Source organism: Capra hircus, chromosome 14, assembly GCF_001704415.2.
Source record: "Capra hircus breed San Clemente chromosome 14, ASM170441v1, whole genome shotgun sequence".
Classification (NCBI taxonomy): Eukaryota; Metazoa; Chordata; class Mammalia; order Artiodactyla; family Bovidae; genus Capra; species Capra hircus.
In genome coordinates this window covers 18,366,590-18,384,324 of record NC_030821.1, presented here as the reverse complement: position 1 = coordinate 18,384,324, position 17,735 = coordinate 18,366,590, and the positions used below count along the sequence as shown (strand labels likewise).

At 40.4% G+C, this 17,735-nt stretch overlaps 1 protein-coding gene across 3 annotated transcripts in view; it reads left to right on the top strand.

Annotated features, from left to right (window-relative positions):
- ANKRD46 (ankyrin repeat domain 46) overlaps window positions 1-17,169 on the top strand; it is a 40,488-nt gene extending 23,319 nt beyond the window's left edge. For 2 of the 3 annotated variants that reach the window (XM_018058306.1, XM_018058305.1), the window contains exons 2-5: window positions 4,235-4,330; window positions 7,106-7,443; window positions 8,607-8,765; window positions 15,186-17,169. In XM_018058306.1, coding sequence (XP_017913795.1) covers window positions 7,133-7,443; window positions 8,607-8,765; window positions 15,186-15,402 — 687 coding nt within the window. In that variant the 5' untranslated portion in view covers window positions 4,235-4,330; window positions 7,106-7,132 and the 3' untranslated portion in view covers window positions 15,403-17,169. The remainder of the gene's footprint in view (window positions 1-4,234; window positions 4,331-7,105; window positions 7,444-8,606; window positions 8,766-15,185) is intronic. The other variant, XM_018058307.1, reaches the window with a different exon arrangement.

The window sequence follows — 17,735 nt, the reverse complement described above, 5'->3', positions numbered from 1 at the left end:
TTAGACTTTACTTTCCAACTTTACCACTTTGCATGGTTTCTAGAACATTTTTGGCACACAAAAATGTTTACCTAGCAAATTACTAAGGATTTTTTGTGGTCCATACTTCCTGTCCATGACCTCGCTCCCTTCCATGTTCCTTCAAGAGGAGAGAGTGGTTGAAAAGAAGTCTCTGGAAATGTCTCTCAGTGCCCTGAGGGGCTACCAGTGAAAGCGCAGAGATGGGGCACCACCAAGGTGCAAGAGGGGTGAGGTCAGATAGGTGGAAAACACTGCAGTTAGGTCTGAGCCAGTTTTCTTTCACACTGAAGAGAAAAGATGGGGGAACAATCTCAGAGATTTAAGTATACCAGCATTCAAATTAGAAATTTTTTTTTCTTAAATGTACCTATTTCAGTTCAGTTCAGTCGCTCAGTCGTGTCTGACTCTTTGTGACCCCATGAATCACAGCACACCAGGCTCTCCTGTCTATCACCAACTCCCAGAGTCTACCCAAACCCATGTCCATCAAGTCGGTGATGCTATCCAGCCATCTCATCCTCTGTCGTCCCCTTCTCCTTCTGCCCCCAATCCTTCCTAGCATTAGGGTCTTTTCCAATGAGTCAACTCTTTGCATGAAGTGGCCAAAGTATTGGAGTTTCAGCTTCAACATCAGTCCTTCCAATGAACACCCAGGACTGATCTCCTTTAGGATGGACTGGTTGGATCTCCTTGCAGTCTAAGGGACTCTCAAGAGTCTTCTCCAACACCACAGTTCAAAAGCATCAATTCTTCGGCGCTCAGCTTTCTTCACCGTCCAACTCTCACATCCATACATGACCACTGGAAAAACCATAGCCTTGACTAGACGGACCTTTGTTGGCAAAGTAATGTCTTTGCTTTTTTTTTTTTTTTTTTGTCTTTGCTTTTTAATATGCTGTTTAGGTTGGTCATAACTTTCCTTCCAAGGAGCAAGCGTCTTTTAATTTTCTGGCTGCAGTCACCATCTGCAGCGATTTTGGAGCCCAAAATTAAGTCTGACAATGTATCCACTGTTTCCCCATCTATTTCCCATGAAGTGATGGGACCGGATGCCATGATCTTCATTTTCTAAATGTTGAGCTTTAAGCCAACCTTTTCACTCTCCTCTTTCACTTTCATCAAGAGGCTTTTTAGCTCCTCTTCACTTTCTGCCATAAGGGTGGTGTCATCTGCGTATCTGAGGTGATTGATATTTCTCCCGCAATCTTGATTCCAGTTTGTACTTCCTCCAGCCCAGCATTTCTCATGATGTACTCTGCATATAAATTAAATCAGCAGGGTGACAATATACAGCCTTGACGTACTCCTTTTCCTATTTGGAACCAGTCTGTTGTTCCATGTCCAGTTCTAACTGTTGCTTCCTGACCTGCTTATAGGTTTCTCAAGAGGCAGGTCAGATGGCCTGGTATTCCCATCTCTTTCAGAATTTTTCACAGTTTATTGTGATCCACACAGTCAAAGGCTTTTGCATAGTCAATAAAGCAGAAATAGATGTTTTTCTGGAACTCTCTTGCTTTTTCCACGATCCAGCGGATGTTGGCAATTTGATCTCTGGTTCCTCTGCCTTTTCTAAAACCAGCTTGAACATCAGGAAGTTCACGGTTCACATATTGCTGAAGCCTGGCTTGGAGAATTTTGAGCATTACTTTACTAGCGTGTGAGATGAGTGCAGTTTTGTGGTAGTTTGGACATTCTTTGGCATTGCCTTTCTTTGGGATTGGAATGAAAACTGACCTTTTCCAGTCTGGCCACTGCTGAGTTTTCCAAACTTGCTGGCTTATTGAGTGCAGCACTTTCACAGCATCATCTTTCAGGATTTGAAATAGCTCAACTGGAATTCCATCACCTCCACTAGCTTTGTTCATAGTGATGCTTTCTAAGGCCCACTTGACTTCACGTTCCAGGATGTCTGGCTCTAGATGAGTGATCACACCATCGTGATTATCTGGGTCGTGAAGATCTTTTTGTACAGTTCTTCTGTGTATTCTTGCCACCTCTTCTTAATATCTTTTGCTTCTGTTAGGTCCATACCATTTCTGTCCTTTATTGAGCCCATCTTTGCATGAAATGTTCCCTTGGTATCTCTAATTTTCTTGAAGAGATCTCTAAGTTTTCCCATTCTGTTGTTTTGCTCTTATTTCTTTGCACTGATTGCTCAGAAAGGCTTTTTTTTTTACTCTCTCCTTGCTATTCTTTGGAACTCTGCATTCAGATGCTTATATCTTCCATTTTCTCCTTTGCTTTTTGCTTCTCTTCTTTTCACAGCTATTTATAAAGCCTCCTCAGACAGCTATTTTGCTTTTTTGCATTTCTTTTCCATGGGGATGGTCTTAATCCCTGTCTCCTGTACACTGTCACAAACTTCCGTCCATAGTTCATCAGGCACTCTGTCTATCAGATCTAAGCCCTTAAATCTATTTCTCACTTCCACTGTATAATCATAAGGGATTTGATTTAGGTCATACCTGAATGGTCTAGTGGTTTTCCCTACTTTCTTCAATTTAAGTCTGAATTTGGCAATAAGGAGTTCATGATCTGAGCCACAGTCAGCTCCTGGTCTTGTTTTTGCTGACTGTATAGAGCTTCTCCATCTTTGGCTGCAAACAATATAATCAATCTGATATCAGTGTTGAGCATCTGGTGATGTCCATGTGTAGAGTCTTGTGTTGTTGGAAGAGGATGTTTGCTATGACCAGTGCATTCTCTTGGCAAAATTCTATAGCCTTTGCCCTGCTTCGTTCTGTACTCCAAGGCCAAATCTGCCTGTTACTCCAGGTGTTTCCTGACTACCTACTTTTGCATTCCAGTCCCCTATAATGAAAAGGACATCTTTTTTGGGTGTTAGTTCTAAAAAGTCTTATAGGTCTTCATAGGACTGTTCAATTTCAGCTTCTTCTGCGTTACTGGTTGAGGCATAGGCTTGAATTACCGTGATATTGAATGGTTTGCCTTGGAAACGAACAGAGATCATTCTGTCATTTTTGAGACTGCATCCAAGTACTGCATTTCGGACTCTTTTGTTGACCATGATGGCTACTCCATTTCTTCTAAGGGATTCCTGCCCACAGTAGTAGATATAATGGTCATCTGAGTTAAATTCACCCATTCCAGTCCATCTTAGTTCGCTGATTCCTAGAATGTTGATGTTCACTCTTGCCATCTCCTGTTTGACCACTTCCAATTTGCCTTGATTCATGGACCTAACATTCCAGGTTCCTACGCAACATTGCTCTTTACAGCATCGGACCTTGCTCTTACCACCAGTCACATCCACAACTGGGTATTGTTTTTGCTTTGGCTCTGTCCCTTCATTCTTTCTGGAGTTATTTCTCCACTGATCTCCAGTAGCATGTTGGGCACCTACAACCTGGGAAGTTCATCTTTCAGTGTCCTATCTTTTTCCCTTTTCATACTGTTCAAGGGGTTCTCAAGGCAAGAATACTAACGTGGTTTGCCATTCCCTTCTTCAATGGACCACATTCTGTCAGACCTCTCCACCATGATCCATCGTCCGGCCTGGGTGGCCCCTCACGGCATGGCATAGATTCATCGAGTTGGACAAGGCTGTGGTCGGTGTGATCAGATTGGCTAGTGATTATGGTTTCAGTGTGTCTGCCTTCTCATGCCCTCTCGCAACACCTACCGTCTTACTTGGGTTTCTCTTACCTTGGACGTGGGGTATGTCTTCACGGCTGCTCCAGCAAAGCGCAGCTGCTGCTCCTTGCCTTGAACGAGGGGTACCTCCTCACAGCTGCCCCTCCTGACCTTGAACGTGGAGTAGCTCCTCTCAGCCCTCCTTCGCCTGCGCAGCCATACCTATTTGGTTTAACATAAATATTGGATTGTTTTTACTTTTCCCCCCACTGCAAATAGCATTTTATTTCTGAAATTGCTTTGGTGGGCTAACCTGAGATGCAGCCACCATTTCTAATGTGAAAAATATGCATTTCAAATTCTAGTAAGTTAGAGTGAATTTTCACAGTCCAGTGAATTTTCTTCACTGCTGGTGGCACATTATCTGACTCTTTAGTCTTTCTGACTGTGTTTGTGGGCTCCTTTTGCCACTTTATTACTCCTCAGTGGCTTTACCAACTTCATAAGTTGATGCTTTACCCATAGATTGTCTAGGAAGTATTTACAGGTCCCTCTGCATTGTCTAGGTTTAGTAGAACAGCAGGTCCTTTGTTATAACTGAATTTTCTCTTTACTGTAGATCCTTGCTGGCACATTTCTGAATATTCTGGTGAACCTTGTTAAGAATTCAGAGAAACTGTCACGTGACAAAGAAAGATCCAATCCTAAGGCTTACGTGAGTATTTTCTACTGTGGACTTCTTCACAATATGCGAAACCTTGAATTTGGTCATATTCAGTTCTGTGATCAAGATGAAAAATGTGACCTATTGTTAGACTTTGCTGCTGCTGCTGCTGCGTCGCTTCAGTCGTGTCCGACTCTGTGCATCCTCATAGATGGCAGCCCACCAGGCTCCCCCATCCCTGGGATTCTCCAGGCAAGAACACTGGAGTGGGTTGCCATTTCCTTCTCCAATGTATGAAAGTGAAATGTGAAAGGGAAGTCGCTCAGTCATGTCTGACTCTTAGCGACCCCATGGACTGCAGCCCACCAGGCTCCTCCATCCATGGGATTCTCCAGGCAAAAGAGTACTGGAGTGGGGTGCCATTGCCTTTTCCAATTGTTAGACTTCAGGCTTATTCAATTTGGAGGGTAGTAGTTTCTTAAGGACACAGAGAAACTCACAAAATATACCATGCTTATTCTCACTCAAAAAATAGACAAGAAAGTCTTGCCCTTTTTACTGAGCCAATATTCAAAAGAATCCCAGTCTGAAAACCACAAGAATTCTTGCTGTGTTTTGGTTCAAAAACACCAAGTAGATTGGTTTTCATTATCTATTCTTAGAGAATTTAACCAAAGCACAGTACCTCTTGAAAAATCCTTGATACATGGTATTTTAACTTTTAAGACTTTTGTGATACCTCTGTCTTTTTTGTATGATCCAGTTAATGAATACTATAGGGGAAAATAGAGAGATTACCCTTGAAAGAGAATTTTTTACTGTTTTTTGAGTAACATCTTCCCAATGGGTTAATTTCTTTTAAAAGTATTATATAGTATCATAATCTGAAGTTTATCTTATCTTGATTTCTGTAATTCTTAATCATAAGCAGATTTCCCCCTTATTTAGAATTACCCTCAACATTTCCTTCTCACTCTGCATATCTGTGTTAATTCTATCTAGGATATCCCTCCAGTATGCCCCCTTCTCTCTGCCACTGTATTAGATCAGGTTATCCTCATTTCTTGCCTGGATTTCTACAATGACTTATTGATTGATCTCCCTGTCTCCAGACTTGAGCCCCTCCAATCCAACCTGTTTATATTGCCAACAAAATCATCTTTTTGAAAGAATGATATACTAAGACTATGCCATTTCCTTGACTTAGAATGCTTCAATGACTCCTACTAAAATCAAGTGTAGTAAATCTTACCATGGACTTATTAGGAAGATTAAATAAAATTCATTAAAAGCCCTTAATGCAGTGCCTGGCTCAGAACAGGCCCTCAGTCTATGTTACCATTTCCCCTTTGCCCCCATGGCAGCAGCAGAGCTTAACATGGCCCAGGACCAGAGGGGCAGTGGCTCTGTGGGAAACCAGGCTAAAAGGAGTACCGGCCAAGAATCTCACCAGACTCCAGAGCCAGGCTTTCCTGAATCCCTGTGAGGTTAGGCACAATAGCATCCAGTTCCATCTGTGTTCCAGAAAGACTTTGCCTGGTAAATTACAAGCCAGCTCATCTGTGACTAAGCTTTTGAAACCTTAGGAGCCATCTTTACAGACACATCAGTCTCTACCTTGGTTTTCTTCTTTTGGTTTGTTTTCTCTTTAACTCCTTAGTAGAGTTTCTTTTGTCAGGCTCTAACTTTTTCTTAAATGAATCAAGGAAGAGATGGTTGCAGGTGGGGTAGAGATGCACACGCATGCATGTACACTGAGAGACCCGAGAGACTGCTGGGGGCAGGGAGTGTCAGTGAAAGAGGTGTGGACAAACCCGTTGGTGAAGTGAGTCTACTCGGATGGATGCAATATTAGCATGGACACAGCTATTCCCGTGGAGACCTCATCTTTCCATCTTCAGACAGGGGGCGTTTGGCAAAATCAGGTAGCTAGATAACCATAGAACAAAGCAGAATAGGATCCGTACTGTAAAAAAGATGGACATTCTTAATTTCATGATAGGTCTCGTTTTTAAATTTAGTTTGCTGCTCTCCTTAGCTTCTCTCTTTCTATTAAAATTTGACCTCTGTGCTCTAAACAGCATTTGAAAGTGAAACTGACAGTCGCTCCGTCGTGTCCAACTCTTTGCAACCCCCTGGACTGTAGCCCGCCAGGCTCCTCTGTCCTTGGGACTTCCCAGGCAAGATACTGGAGTGGGGAGCCCTGCTTTCCACCAGGGGACCTTCCCAACCCAGGGATCGAACCCACATCTGCATCTCCTGCAGCGGCAGGCAGACTTTTTACCCACTGAGCCATCAGGGAAGCCCCAAACAGCATCGAGCAGGTCCTTACGGAGTGTGAATTAAGTGAATTGTCTCTTTTCATGCTGATTTAGTTGACTTTTGAGCACATGATTCTGTTTTACCGTATAGAATATCTCAAGTACAGTAAGAAGCAAATATATGAAAGAGAACTGCTGTGTGTGCATGTGAGTGTGCGTGTAAGAAACTTACTGTCTGTGTCTTCTGACAATGTAATAAAGCTAAACCTAAGCACTTAATGTCTTGCTTTACTTTAAAAATATCTCAGTCTTTTTATATGATGAAAACTGAAATCGGGCTTTATGATAATTTAATTGCAATTTTGATCCAGCAGACATGGGAAAACTTAGACATTTTAATGGAAAATAAGACATAATTGATAACTCTGATGTTTCTCTTTGGTGAAGTCATTTATTAGAGGCAGGAGACCAAGAAGAATAAGAAATACTACTTTTCTAAATGACTTCACTCTCTTGATTTAGTTTGGCTTCTCTGAATCTCAACTCACCTCATGTTTCTTTACAGGCACATTCCATCCACTGCATCCGAACAATGTCCTACGTTTTTGTAAATGATTCTTCTCAGACTAATGTACCCTTGCTACAGGCCTGTATTGATGGAGACTTTAACTACTCCAAGAGGCTTCTGGAAAGTGGCTTTGACCCAAATATTCGTGACAGCAGGGGCAGAACAGGCCTTCACCTCGCAGCAGCCCGAGGGAATGTAGACATCTGCCAGTTGTTACATAAATTTGGTGCTGATCTCCTGGCCACTGATTATCAGGGAAACACGGCTCTTCATCTCTGTGGCCATGTGGATACTATTCAATTCTTGGTTTCCAATGGACTCAAAATTGATATTTGGTAAGTTCTGTGGTTTTTGAAGTCTCGCCACTTCCTCCCATTAGCCTCTCAACCAGTGGTCTAATCTTGAAATCTATCGATTTTGTTTCCTCATTGATCAAGTGTAGTGACAAGCTCAGAAAGGTATTGAGGACAATGAGTGAGGGAACAAGAGCCTGACTTCTAGATTTGTGCTGAAGCAATGTAAAGTTTTCTATGAAAATAGTGGCTAAGTTCTGCTACTAATTAATTATGTATTATAAGACAAGGGAAAAAGAAGAACTAACATTTGTTGAAAATCTATTATGACCTGGGCACTGAGTTTACTGTGTTAGCTCATTTAACCTTCAGAATGAATAGCTCTTAAGTATTCGTTTTATAGATGAAATAGTTGAGACAAGAATTCTGGGTTAAATAACTTAACACAGTTGGAATTTAAAACTAGTTCCACCTGGTTCCAAAGCTTGTTTGCCTTCTATCATGTAATATACCATGCTAGCTTCATTATCTCTCTGGACTCAGAGTCCTTCTTATACTGAACAATTTGAAGAAGTAGTGTTTTTTGTTTTGTTTTCGTGATACCTTGTCTCTTGAGTAGGAATAAAATCAGGTCACTTTAAAAAGAAACCTTGACCTTTAAGCTACATTTTTTATACCTAATTTATTGGTGCTATAATGTCCCTAAATCCGAATAAGACAGTAAATGATACTGCTACTATAGGACAAAATGTGGTAGGAATTAACTGTAGGATTCAGTGTTAGTTGGGCTTTCTCCTGTTGTTAAATGGTTAGGTGAACCAAAGCAGATTATTTGATTGCTTTTGAGCTTGGGTGTTTTTTTTTCTTTTAGTTCTTAGACATTTTAAAAAATAGACACTCTTCTCATGAAATATATAAATGTCAGATAAGAATGAATCTAGAATCTAGACTTTTCCAATTAGTTTCTAGGAAGATGCTCTTTTTTCTTTATTCTCGTTTATCTACTCTTAACTATGTGTATATTTTTCCTTTTTCCTAAAAGAAAAAAAAGGTTAACTCAAAATTCAGGCTCCATCTCAACCACTGGTTCTGCTCTGGTTTTGAATTTTGAGTTAATGGGGCCCATGCCTTCCTCACTGAGATCTCCACAAATGGCTACTAACAGTGTAGTGTAACAGCTATTTTTATTTTTATGAACTTTTTAGCAACCATCAAGGTGCTACACCCCTAGTTCTGGCAAAGCGCAGGGGAGTGAATAAAGATGTCATCCGATTGCTGGAATCGTTGGAAGAACAGGAGGTAAAAGGATTTAACAGAGGAACTCACTCAAAACTAGAGACCATGCAGACAGCTGAGAGTGAAAGGTACTTAAGATTTCATTTTTTTAAGAGGCAAGTCACTTCAAGTGAATTTTTTTTTGTGGTTTGTTTCTTTTGTCTTTTTTAATGTATTTGTTTTTAATTGGAGGATAATTGCTTTACAGTATTGTGCTGGTTTCCGCCATACATCCACACGGATCAGCCATAGGCATCCGCATGTCCCCTCCCTCTTGAGCCTCCCCCACACCACCACCCTGCCATCCCACCCCCCAGGGTGTCACAGAGCACCCGTGTGAGCTCCCTGCGGCAGGTCTCAAGTCCCCGCCGGCCCTCTGCTTTCTGTGTGATGACACATACATTTCAGTGCTCCTCTCTCAGTCCGTCCCGCCCCTCCTTCCCCCTCTGTGGCCACAAGCCTGTTCTCTGTGTCTGCGTCTCCATTGCTCCCCTGCGAGTAGGATTGTCAGTACCGTCTTTGTAGAGTCCATTTACATGTGTTAACATACACAGTATTTTTCACTTTCTGACATACTTCACTCTGTTTAATAGGCTCTAGGTTCATCTGCCTCATTAGAATTGACTCAAATCTGTTCCTTTTTGTAGCTGAGTAATATTCCATCTTGTATATCTTCTATAGCTTCTTTATCCATTCATCTGTCTATGGACATCGAGATTCTTCCATGTCCTAGCTGTTGTAAATAGTGCTGCAATGAACATTGGGGTGCGTATGTCTTTTTAAATTATGGTTTTCTCAGAGTACATGTCCATTAGTGGGATTGTTGGGTCATATGGTATTTTTATTTCTAGTTTTTGTCTTTTTTTTAAGGAATCTGCATACTGTTCTCCATAGTTGCTGCATCAATTTACATTCCCACCAGCAGTGCAGGAAGGTTCCTCCTCTCCACACCCTCTCTAACATTCATTGTTTGTGGATTTTTTGATGATGGCCATTCTGACCAGTGTGAGGTGAAACCTCACTGTAGTTTTGATTTGCATTTCTCCAGTTATGAGGGACGTTGAACATCTTTTCATGTGTTTATTAACCATCTGTATGTCTTTGGAGAAATACCAGTTTAGGTCTTCTGCCCACTTTTGATTGGGGTGTTGTTTTTCTGGCATTGAGCTCCATGAGCTGCTTGTATATTTTGAAGATTAATCCTTTGTCAGTTGTCTCATTTGCTATTATTTTCTCCCTTTCTGAGAGTTGTCTTTTCACCTTGTTAATATTTTCCTTTGCTGTGCAAAAGCTTTTAAGTTTAATCAGGTCCCACTTGTTTATTTTTGTTTTTATTTCCATTACCCTAGAAGGTGGTCATAGAGGATCTTGCTGTGATTTATGCCAAAGAATGTTCTGCCTGTGTTTTCCTCTAAGAGTTTTATAGCTTCTGGTCTTACATTGAGTGAATCTTTTATGACAACTTTTTGTCAGCTTTATATTTATTTGCTTTCAAGTAAAGTGCTTGATACTTTCTTTGAACTCTCTCTTGGTCCTTATGGCTCCAGATTACGATTGAAGAGCCATTAACAGGAAGCACCGTGTGCCCACATGCACAGAATGTTCTGTTGGCCACTATGCAGGGCAGCCTGCTGTATTGGCAATACAAGGGAGAAGAGCCGAATAGGAGGGAAGGAAACAGGAGTTTGAGAATTTAGGCACAGGTCACAAAAAGAATGGGATTTCAAAAAAGGCAGAGAAAGATAGAAGAACTTGGACAATATTAGGAAAGGTAGTTTCAGAGATAGGGAATTAAAGTACTAAGGGAAAAGTAAAACAGGAGGAGAGTAAGATAAGATTTAACACATACACAATTCAGTGATGTGAAAGTGACTTTAACATGAGTTGGAACAAATGAAGTTTGGGCTCCTGTATGTAACTGAAGCTAAGATGGAGTGACTGACAGGGTCTCAAATATCTCATCATTCCTCATCTAAAAGCAGTTTAGAACATAGTTCAGGAAGCTCTGACAAGGTAATCAGTCATCTTTTCTCTTGGCATCACAGGCTCAACAGGTAAAGTCTCTAGGCCAGATTTAGTTGTACCAGAGTGTAGTTTGGTTGACCACCATGTAATTTCAGCCTTCCAGACATTGCAAGGTAAGAAGTATAATGAACTTACATGATCTCCTCCCAGATTTTTCAGGGGACTGGGGCCCTTGTTGGCTACTGACTCAGTAGCAGATTGACCAGGACTTAGAATTAGGAGCATATGGTCACTTAGACTGTTGGGATCATTGTTTCTGTGAGTTCCAGATGAAATCCTCTCTGGCTGTCATACTTCACCCTTAATTTGATTCCTCTGTGCGCATGATCCCTTTCCTCCCTCTTCATTAGTACTTCTTCGGGACCACTAATTCCACTCTCAAGTTTAGGATTATTTTGTTTGTGGCAAACACTTATTATTGTCCAAAGAAATTAAAGTGTTTTACTTCTAAAACGGTGCATGCTCCTCATGGCTTATCACTGAAGGCTGGCAAGTACATAAAATAAGTCAGCGGTGCACTGGCAAGCCCTTCTCTCACCTGCGTGCCCTGGATTGGCAGTCAGATTGCTCTAAGAAATTTAGTGACATTGAGTTATCTGGTTTTGTTAAAGATCATATGCTTCTAAAATAACTTGAAATTTATTTTCATCATGACTTTGGGCTTCTTTACCATGAAAAATGTTCTACATGTGCTCTTCCTGGTGTATTTTCAGGACCTTGCTTGGTATATTTTGTTACTAGCCAGTTTCTTGGCATCTCTGTATTAGAAATATGTTTTATTTTGCCTCAGTTGTGATTCCTTATTAACTCAGAAGTGATTAGTCACTTGAGCAGTGCAGTGTGAAATATTTTTTCCTGCTTCTTTCACATACTTGCCATTGCACTTCAATATGAGGATTCATATTATTTACAGCATTAGGTAAAGCTCGTTCTTTAAAAACTGAATTATTAATACTTGTACTACCTAGTTGCCGAGTCTTATTCCTGCCCTTCAGTGTCATGATAGGAAGGTGTGGTTGAAGCTTAAATTAGAAAGCTTAAAGGCAGCATCATTGGTCATTAGGGAAAATGCAAATTGAAACCAGAGTGAAATACCACTTCATACCCAACAGAACGGCTGCAGTCAAAAAGGTGGACAATAACAAGTACTGGCAATGATGTAGGAAACTTTGAACCACCGTACATTGCTGGTGGGAAGGTAAAATAGCTGCTGTGGAAGACAGTCTGGCAACTCCTCGAAAAGTGACACAGAGTCACCATATGACCCAACAATTCCACTTTTAGGTATATATCCAAGAAAATTGAAAACACATGTTTACACAAACACTTGTATGCAGATTTTATAGAAGCTTTATTTATAATAGCCAAAAGGTAGAAACCACCCAAAAGTCCATCGTTGGTGAATGGATAAGCAAAATGTCATCTATCCATTCAGTGAAATGTTATCCCACTATAGAAAGTAATGAAATACTGACACGTGCCACAACACCGATGAGCTTTGAGAACATGCTGCATGAGAGAAGCCAGGCACAAAGGGCAGCAGTGGGTGCCAGGGGCAGGGGCAGGGGCAGGGGCAGGGGCGGTGGCTGCTGAAGGGCACAGGGTTCAGTATGGCGGTAAGACGAAATTAGATAGTGGAGGTGGCTCTGCAGCTTTGTGAATTCTCTAAATAACACTAAATCTTGTACTTTAGAAAGATGAATTTTATGGTACATGAATTATATCAACTTAAAAAAAAGTGAGGGGGAAGCCTAAAGGTGTTGGCTAGACATGGCATTGTGGCATAGCTATGTGATGATTAGCCTTTTCTAGAACAGGGGATAAAGCAAGATTTTGAATGTATTTAGTATTTTCCTGTTCCCTTATAATTCCCTGAAACATAGCATAACTTCTTAAGGGCCTATAAATCAAGTTGGCGAAAAATACTTCCCTACACCATTTAACCTAAGTTTAATTTAGTTCCTTTTTATTTTAGGTATGGGCTAACAGGGACAGTGTAGATGACACGGTGTACAAAAAAAATTACACATTGTGCACTCAGACCATCACACTAGGATCACATATTTCCTAGATAGTAGAAAATGTTTCACTGGATCAAGTCACCATAGACAGTTCTGAGTGTCAGAACTTCATGAGCTCTTAGAGAAGGCGCGACTGAAGTCTCATTTTATAGGTCCCCACCCCACCCCCACTGTCCAAAAGTAGAATGTTCCTAGGAAACTTTTCCTTAAGTTGAGATGGCATAAAGTAAAGAACCTTAGGACTCATCTTACTAACAGATGCACAAAACAAACTGAGATAAAACACAGGTGCTCAAACACCATTCAGGCTGGGGTGGCTGGACACTGAGATGCTGTGAGGTTCCTGAGCTTGGTGGTGCCAGTCTTGCTGCAAGACAAATGCTGAGCACTATTTTGCTTTATGCCTTTCTTCCTATAAAAGCAAAAATCCTCTTGGGGTTTCTTTTAATTAGCAAATAGAGGTAGTATAGTAGATGTTTCTTAAAAGTGAGGTGGCATAAAGTGAACTTTCAAAAAGTGGGGGATACCTGTATATCTAACACCTTTAAGTATGAGAGCATTTTGAATCAGATGTAGTCAATGAATTTCATGTAAGTCAAAATGAAGACATTATTCGAGCAGGAAGTACAACCGTTTAAAAATATGTAGTTCAGGGTCTCTGTGTATCAAGCTAACTCAGATGTTTTAAAAGCCTTTTTTTTAAACAGAGTAAGTGAAATATCTGTGGCTAAGAAGTTTGGGATTTGTGATAACTTTGTAGTCATATAAAACTTAAGTGCTTTATGCCTCTCCACATGTGGTTATTCTAATAAATAGAGAAGTGAGCCCCCCCCCAAAAATTAACCTCTACTGAACTTCACAGAGTTCTAATCTTATCTTTGAACTTGCTAGAGTTTTCTTTAAATTTTTGTATTGTTATAAATTCCCATTAAAAATGTTTTCTCCTATTCAGAAGATAAACATTTTTTTAACATATAAAAAAAGTTTAGCTGGCAAACAGACTGGCCCTTTACAAAGTCATTTTCCTAGGATTGTAAAAGACACTAATGCCAGGAAAGGCTGAGAGGTCTGTGGTTAAGAGTGTCCGTGAATAAAGTAAAATTGTAACTTACCAAAAAAACCTGTCAACTATGCATGGTGAACCAGGCTCTTAGACCTTGTTTTGTGCTGTTTCCATTGTTCTGTCCCAAGATGGTCAGAAGAATATGAAAAGAAGTTTAGGAAGAAGAATAGCAGCAATCACTGGTCGATACCTATGGTCATGGTCATTGTGGCTTTATCTAAATGATTCCCTGCTACTGGTCCTGCGGGCTGTGACATAGTTGTGGGCGCTAGTCCCCTGGAGCTTCGAGCTCATCACCGTGCAGCCTCTGGAGTGCCAGTGTCAGGCGGGCTCCATTTGGGGCAGCCGTGTCCTCGCTTAGGTAGTTTTTATGGCACTTGCACTGTTATTTTCAGCTAGACTCAGCCTTTATACAGAGGAGAAGTAAACTGACCTTATGTTATTGTACAAGATAGCGCTAAAACCAGTGGGAGGAAGCTATTACGAGGAATCACTAATGGCTAGCCCTGTCCAAGTGTACAACATAGTAAGCATCCATTATCAGAGTATTTCAGTTTAAAGAAGGAATTCCTTCATTGGTCAGATTATTGAACTAAATTGATAAAAAATCTGCCTTTAAGATTCACACACTGTTTAAGACTTCTTCCCTGGTGGCTCAGAGGTTAAAGCGTCTGCCTGCAATGCAGGAGACCCGGGTTTGATCCCTGGGTTGGGAAGATCCCCTGGAGAAGGAAACGGCAACCCACTCCAGTATTCTTGCCTTGAGAATCCCATGGAGGGACGAGCCTGGCAGGCTACAGTCCACAGGGTCGCAAAGAGTTGGACACAACTGAGCGACTTCACTTTCACTTTCAAGACTTCTGCTTCACGGTTGGGATGTTTTTGTTGTTGTTCAGTTGTGCCCAACTCTTTGCAACCCCATGGACTGTAGCATGCCAGCTTCCCTGTTCTTCACCATTTCCTGGAGTGTGCTCAGACTCATGTCCATTGAGTTGATGATGCCATCTAACCATCTCATCCTCTGTTGCCCCCTTTTCCTCCTGCCCTCAATCTTACTAGCATAAAGGTCTTTCCCAATGAATCGGCTCGTATCAGATAGCCTAAGTATTGGAGCTTCTAACTTTACTCTTCTAGATACTTAACCAAGGAACATAATCATTATTGTTTAGCAATTTATGGTTCAAGGTAAATTGTCCAAATACTTGCAGATATTTAAATCGGTACATAAATGGGTATTTAAGTCAGTACATAAATGGGTTAGAATATATATGTCAGTTTTCTTCTCGTCAATGTATATTTTAAGGTTGGTCTTCTTAAACAGTGCAGTTTCTGTGGTTTTTTGTTTTTGAAATGGGCGACGTGTTGTTTCATGCCCTTTCTTTCCTTTGCTTCTCTCACAGCGCCATGGAAAGCCATTCGCTCCTCAATCCCAACCTGCAGCAGGGTGAGGGGGTCCTGTCCAGCTTCCGTACCACGTGGCAGGAGTTTGTAGAGGATCTGGGCTTCTGGAGGGTGCTGCTCTTGATCTTTGTCATCGCTCTGCTGTCTCTTGGCATCGCCTACTATGTGAGTGGGGTGCTGCCTTTCGTGGAAAACCAGCCTGAACTGGTGCATTAAAGAAGCTCACAGGAGAGGAGAAAGCTGCCAGTGTCCTGGCTTCCAGTGCTTGTTCAGGTTCTCAAAATCTCTTAGTGCAAAGCAGCGAGGGCTATACTTTTGTTTCTTTTTGCATTTTTACACATTGTAATCCTTTTAGAAGAATAACCTGTCTGTTTGAACTAACTACATACTGTAGTCAAGGATGCTGTCCTAAAGCTACCTCCAGCTCAGCCTGACTTCTTAGGAAAGGCTCTGCATAGCCTTATTTGATAAAAATGTGGCATTGACTAACAAATGAGAGAGAGAGGATGAGACTAGGAAATCCTTGCTACAGAAACCTTACCCTAACATAAGACCAACTAGAGTGAAATGTTTAAAGCTTGGGTTGGTAGTTTTGTTTTGTTTTTGTTTATTTTTGCAAGAGCTGCTTTTCGCTATTTACTTTCTCTGGGGAATAGTAGGGTAGGGGGGAAATGAAACCTTCAGCTTAAAACTTGAAATGCTTTTTTCAGATCTTGTAGCACGAATCAGTATTGTTCGGATCTGTTTGGTTTATTTTAATATTTTCAAGTCTAGTCACAAACCAAACAGAACTTGTGAAAAGGAGCTATATATTCCTCAAAAATGATTGATTTGATCTTATACTTATTTGTTTTTAAGATAAGTTTGATTTTTTTGTGTGAGCTGCTTTGCTTGTTGTTAATATCTGTGAAAAATGAACTTGAGAATTTTCAATCGAGAAACTTTTAATTTCCCCCTAGTGTTTATTTCAAAGATATCCTATTCATCAAAAATACAGTTGGAAGACTTTTTCTACTCAGTAGTTAGCAGGAATAAATATTTCTGATGTTTAATGTCACTGATTATGGTGAAAAAATTCAGTTCTATAAGCTAGCTGTGTTGTCATGATTATATCATAGTTCATAATTTTTTCATTTTATGTGCAATCCTCTTTAGAGGCCCTATTAGAATTGTCATAACAATCCCATCCATGTCAGTTGTTCTCTGATGGAAAGAATGGATGGAGCATTTCTGAGTTAACAGTGCTGAACAGTATTGTACCAGGTGTCTTTATGAATGGTAATATTATGTAAATTGAAATCTGGCCCCCAAACTATATTGCAGCTTTCTGCAGTGTGTTTGAAGGCCTCTTGTTAATGATTCTGCTATGTTTATATCATATTATTGGGTTATTAAAAAAAGATATGAAGACATGATTCATTAGGTGTAGTCAGAAAATTGTGGTGAAAAAACTAATGGTTTTATTTTTTAGAACATAGTCATCTAAGCTACTGGTAATTGAATTGTTGCTAGAATTAGAAATTATAATTTAGACTAGAATTGGTATTTCTGTGATTCTTTTTGCTTCTTAATATTTTCTCTTTTGCATTTATATATCTAGGATTGAGGCATTTTCTTTCATGTGACTTTATCCTGTCTTAAGGAGCTGTTCTGAAATTCCTGATTTACCTGACTGCCTCAGGGTCAGCTCATAGCATCTTCCTTTTAGATTAGCTGCAAACAAAATTAATCATACTTGGTGTAAATACAGCAAAAAGCAGTGGACGTTAGAATGGAGAACACTTCAGATTAAAAGCTTTGGAATTAGCTTTGTATTTGTTTGTAACTCTAAACAGATGTGCAAAATTGGTTAACATATATGTAAATATTGCATTTTTAAAGATTAATGTTTCCTTTTAAGTGATGATTTCTTTGTATTCTGTTCTCTGCATTCTGTATTCAATAATATTACCAATAAATATATTTATAATCTCTTAATCACAATCTATTTTTGTATTTATCATTGTTTTTCTTTTAATTTAGGATTTTTTAAAAAATAGGTTCCAGTTGGCTGTTCAAAAAAGCAAAGAGCTTTTTTTTGAAACCCCATGTAATATGTGTATCAAGTTTCGTTTGTGTTTGCCTTGTAAATATTCTGACACTAATTTGGGTGAATTACTTAGGGATTTAAGAGTGATAATGCTGCTGTTGCTAAGTCACTTCAGTCGTGTTCAACTCTGCGACCCCATGGACTGTGGCCCACCAGGCTCCTCTGTCAGTGGGATTCTCCAGGCAAGAGTACTGGAGTGGGTTGCTATGCCCTTCTCCAGGGGATCTTCCTGACCCAGGGAGCGAACCCACATCTCTTATGTCTCCTGCATTGACAGGTGGGTTCTTTACCACTAGCGCCACCTGGGAAACCCGAGTGATAATAACTACCATGATTAAGCACCTCCCAATTGTACAGATCACTTTAAAACCTCATCTCATTTAATCCTGGGACTTCCCTGGTGGCTCAGATTAAAGCGTCTGCCTACAATGCTGGAGACCTGTGTTCGATCCCTGAGTCG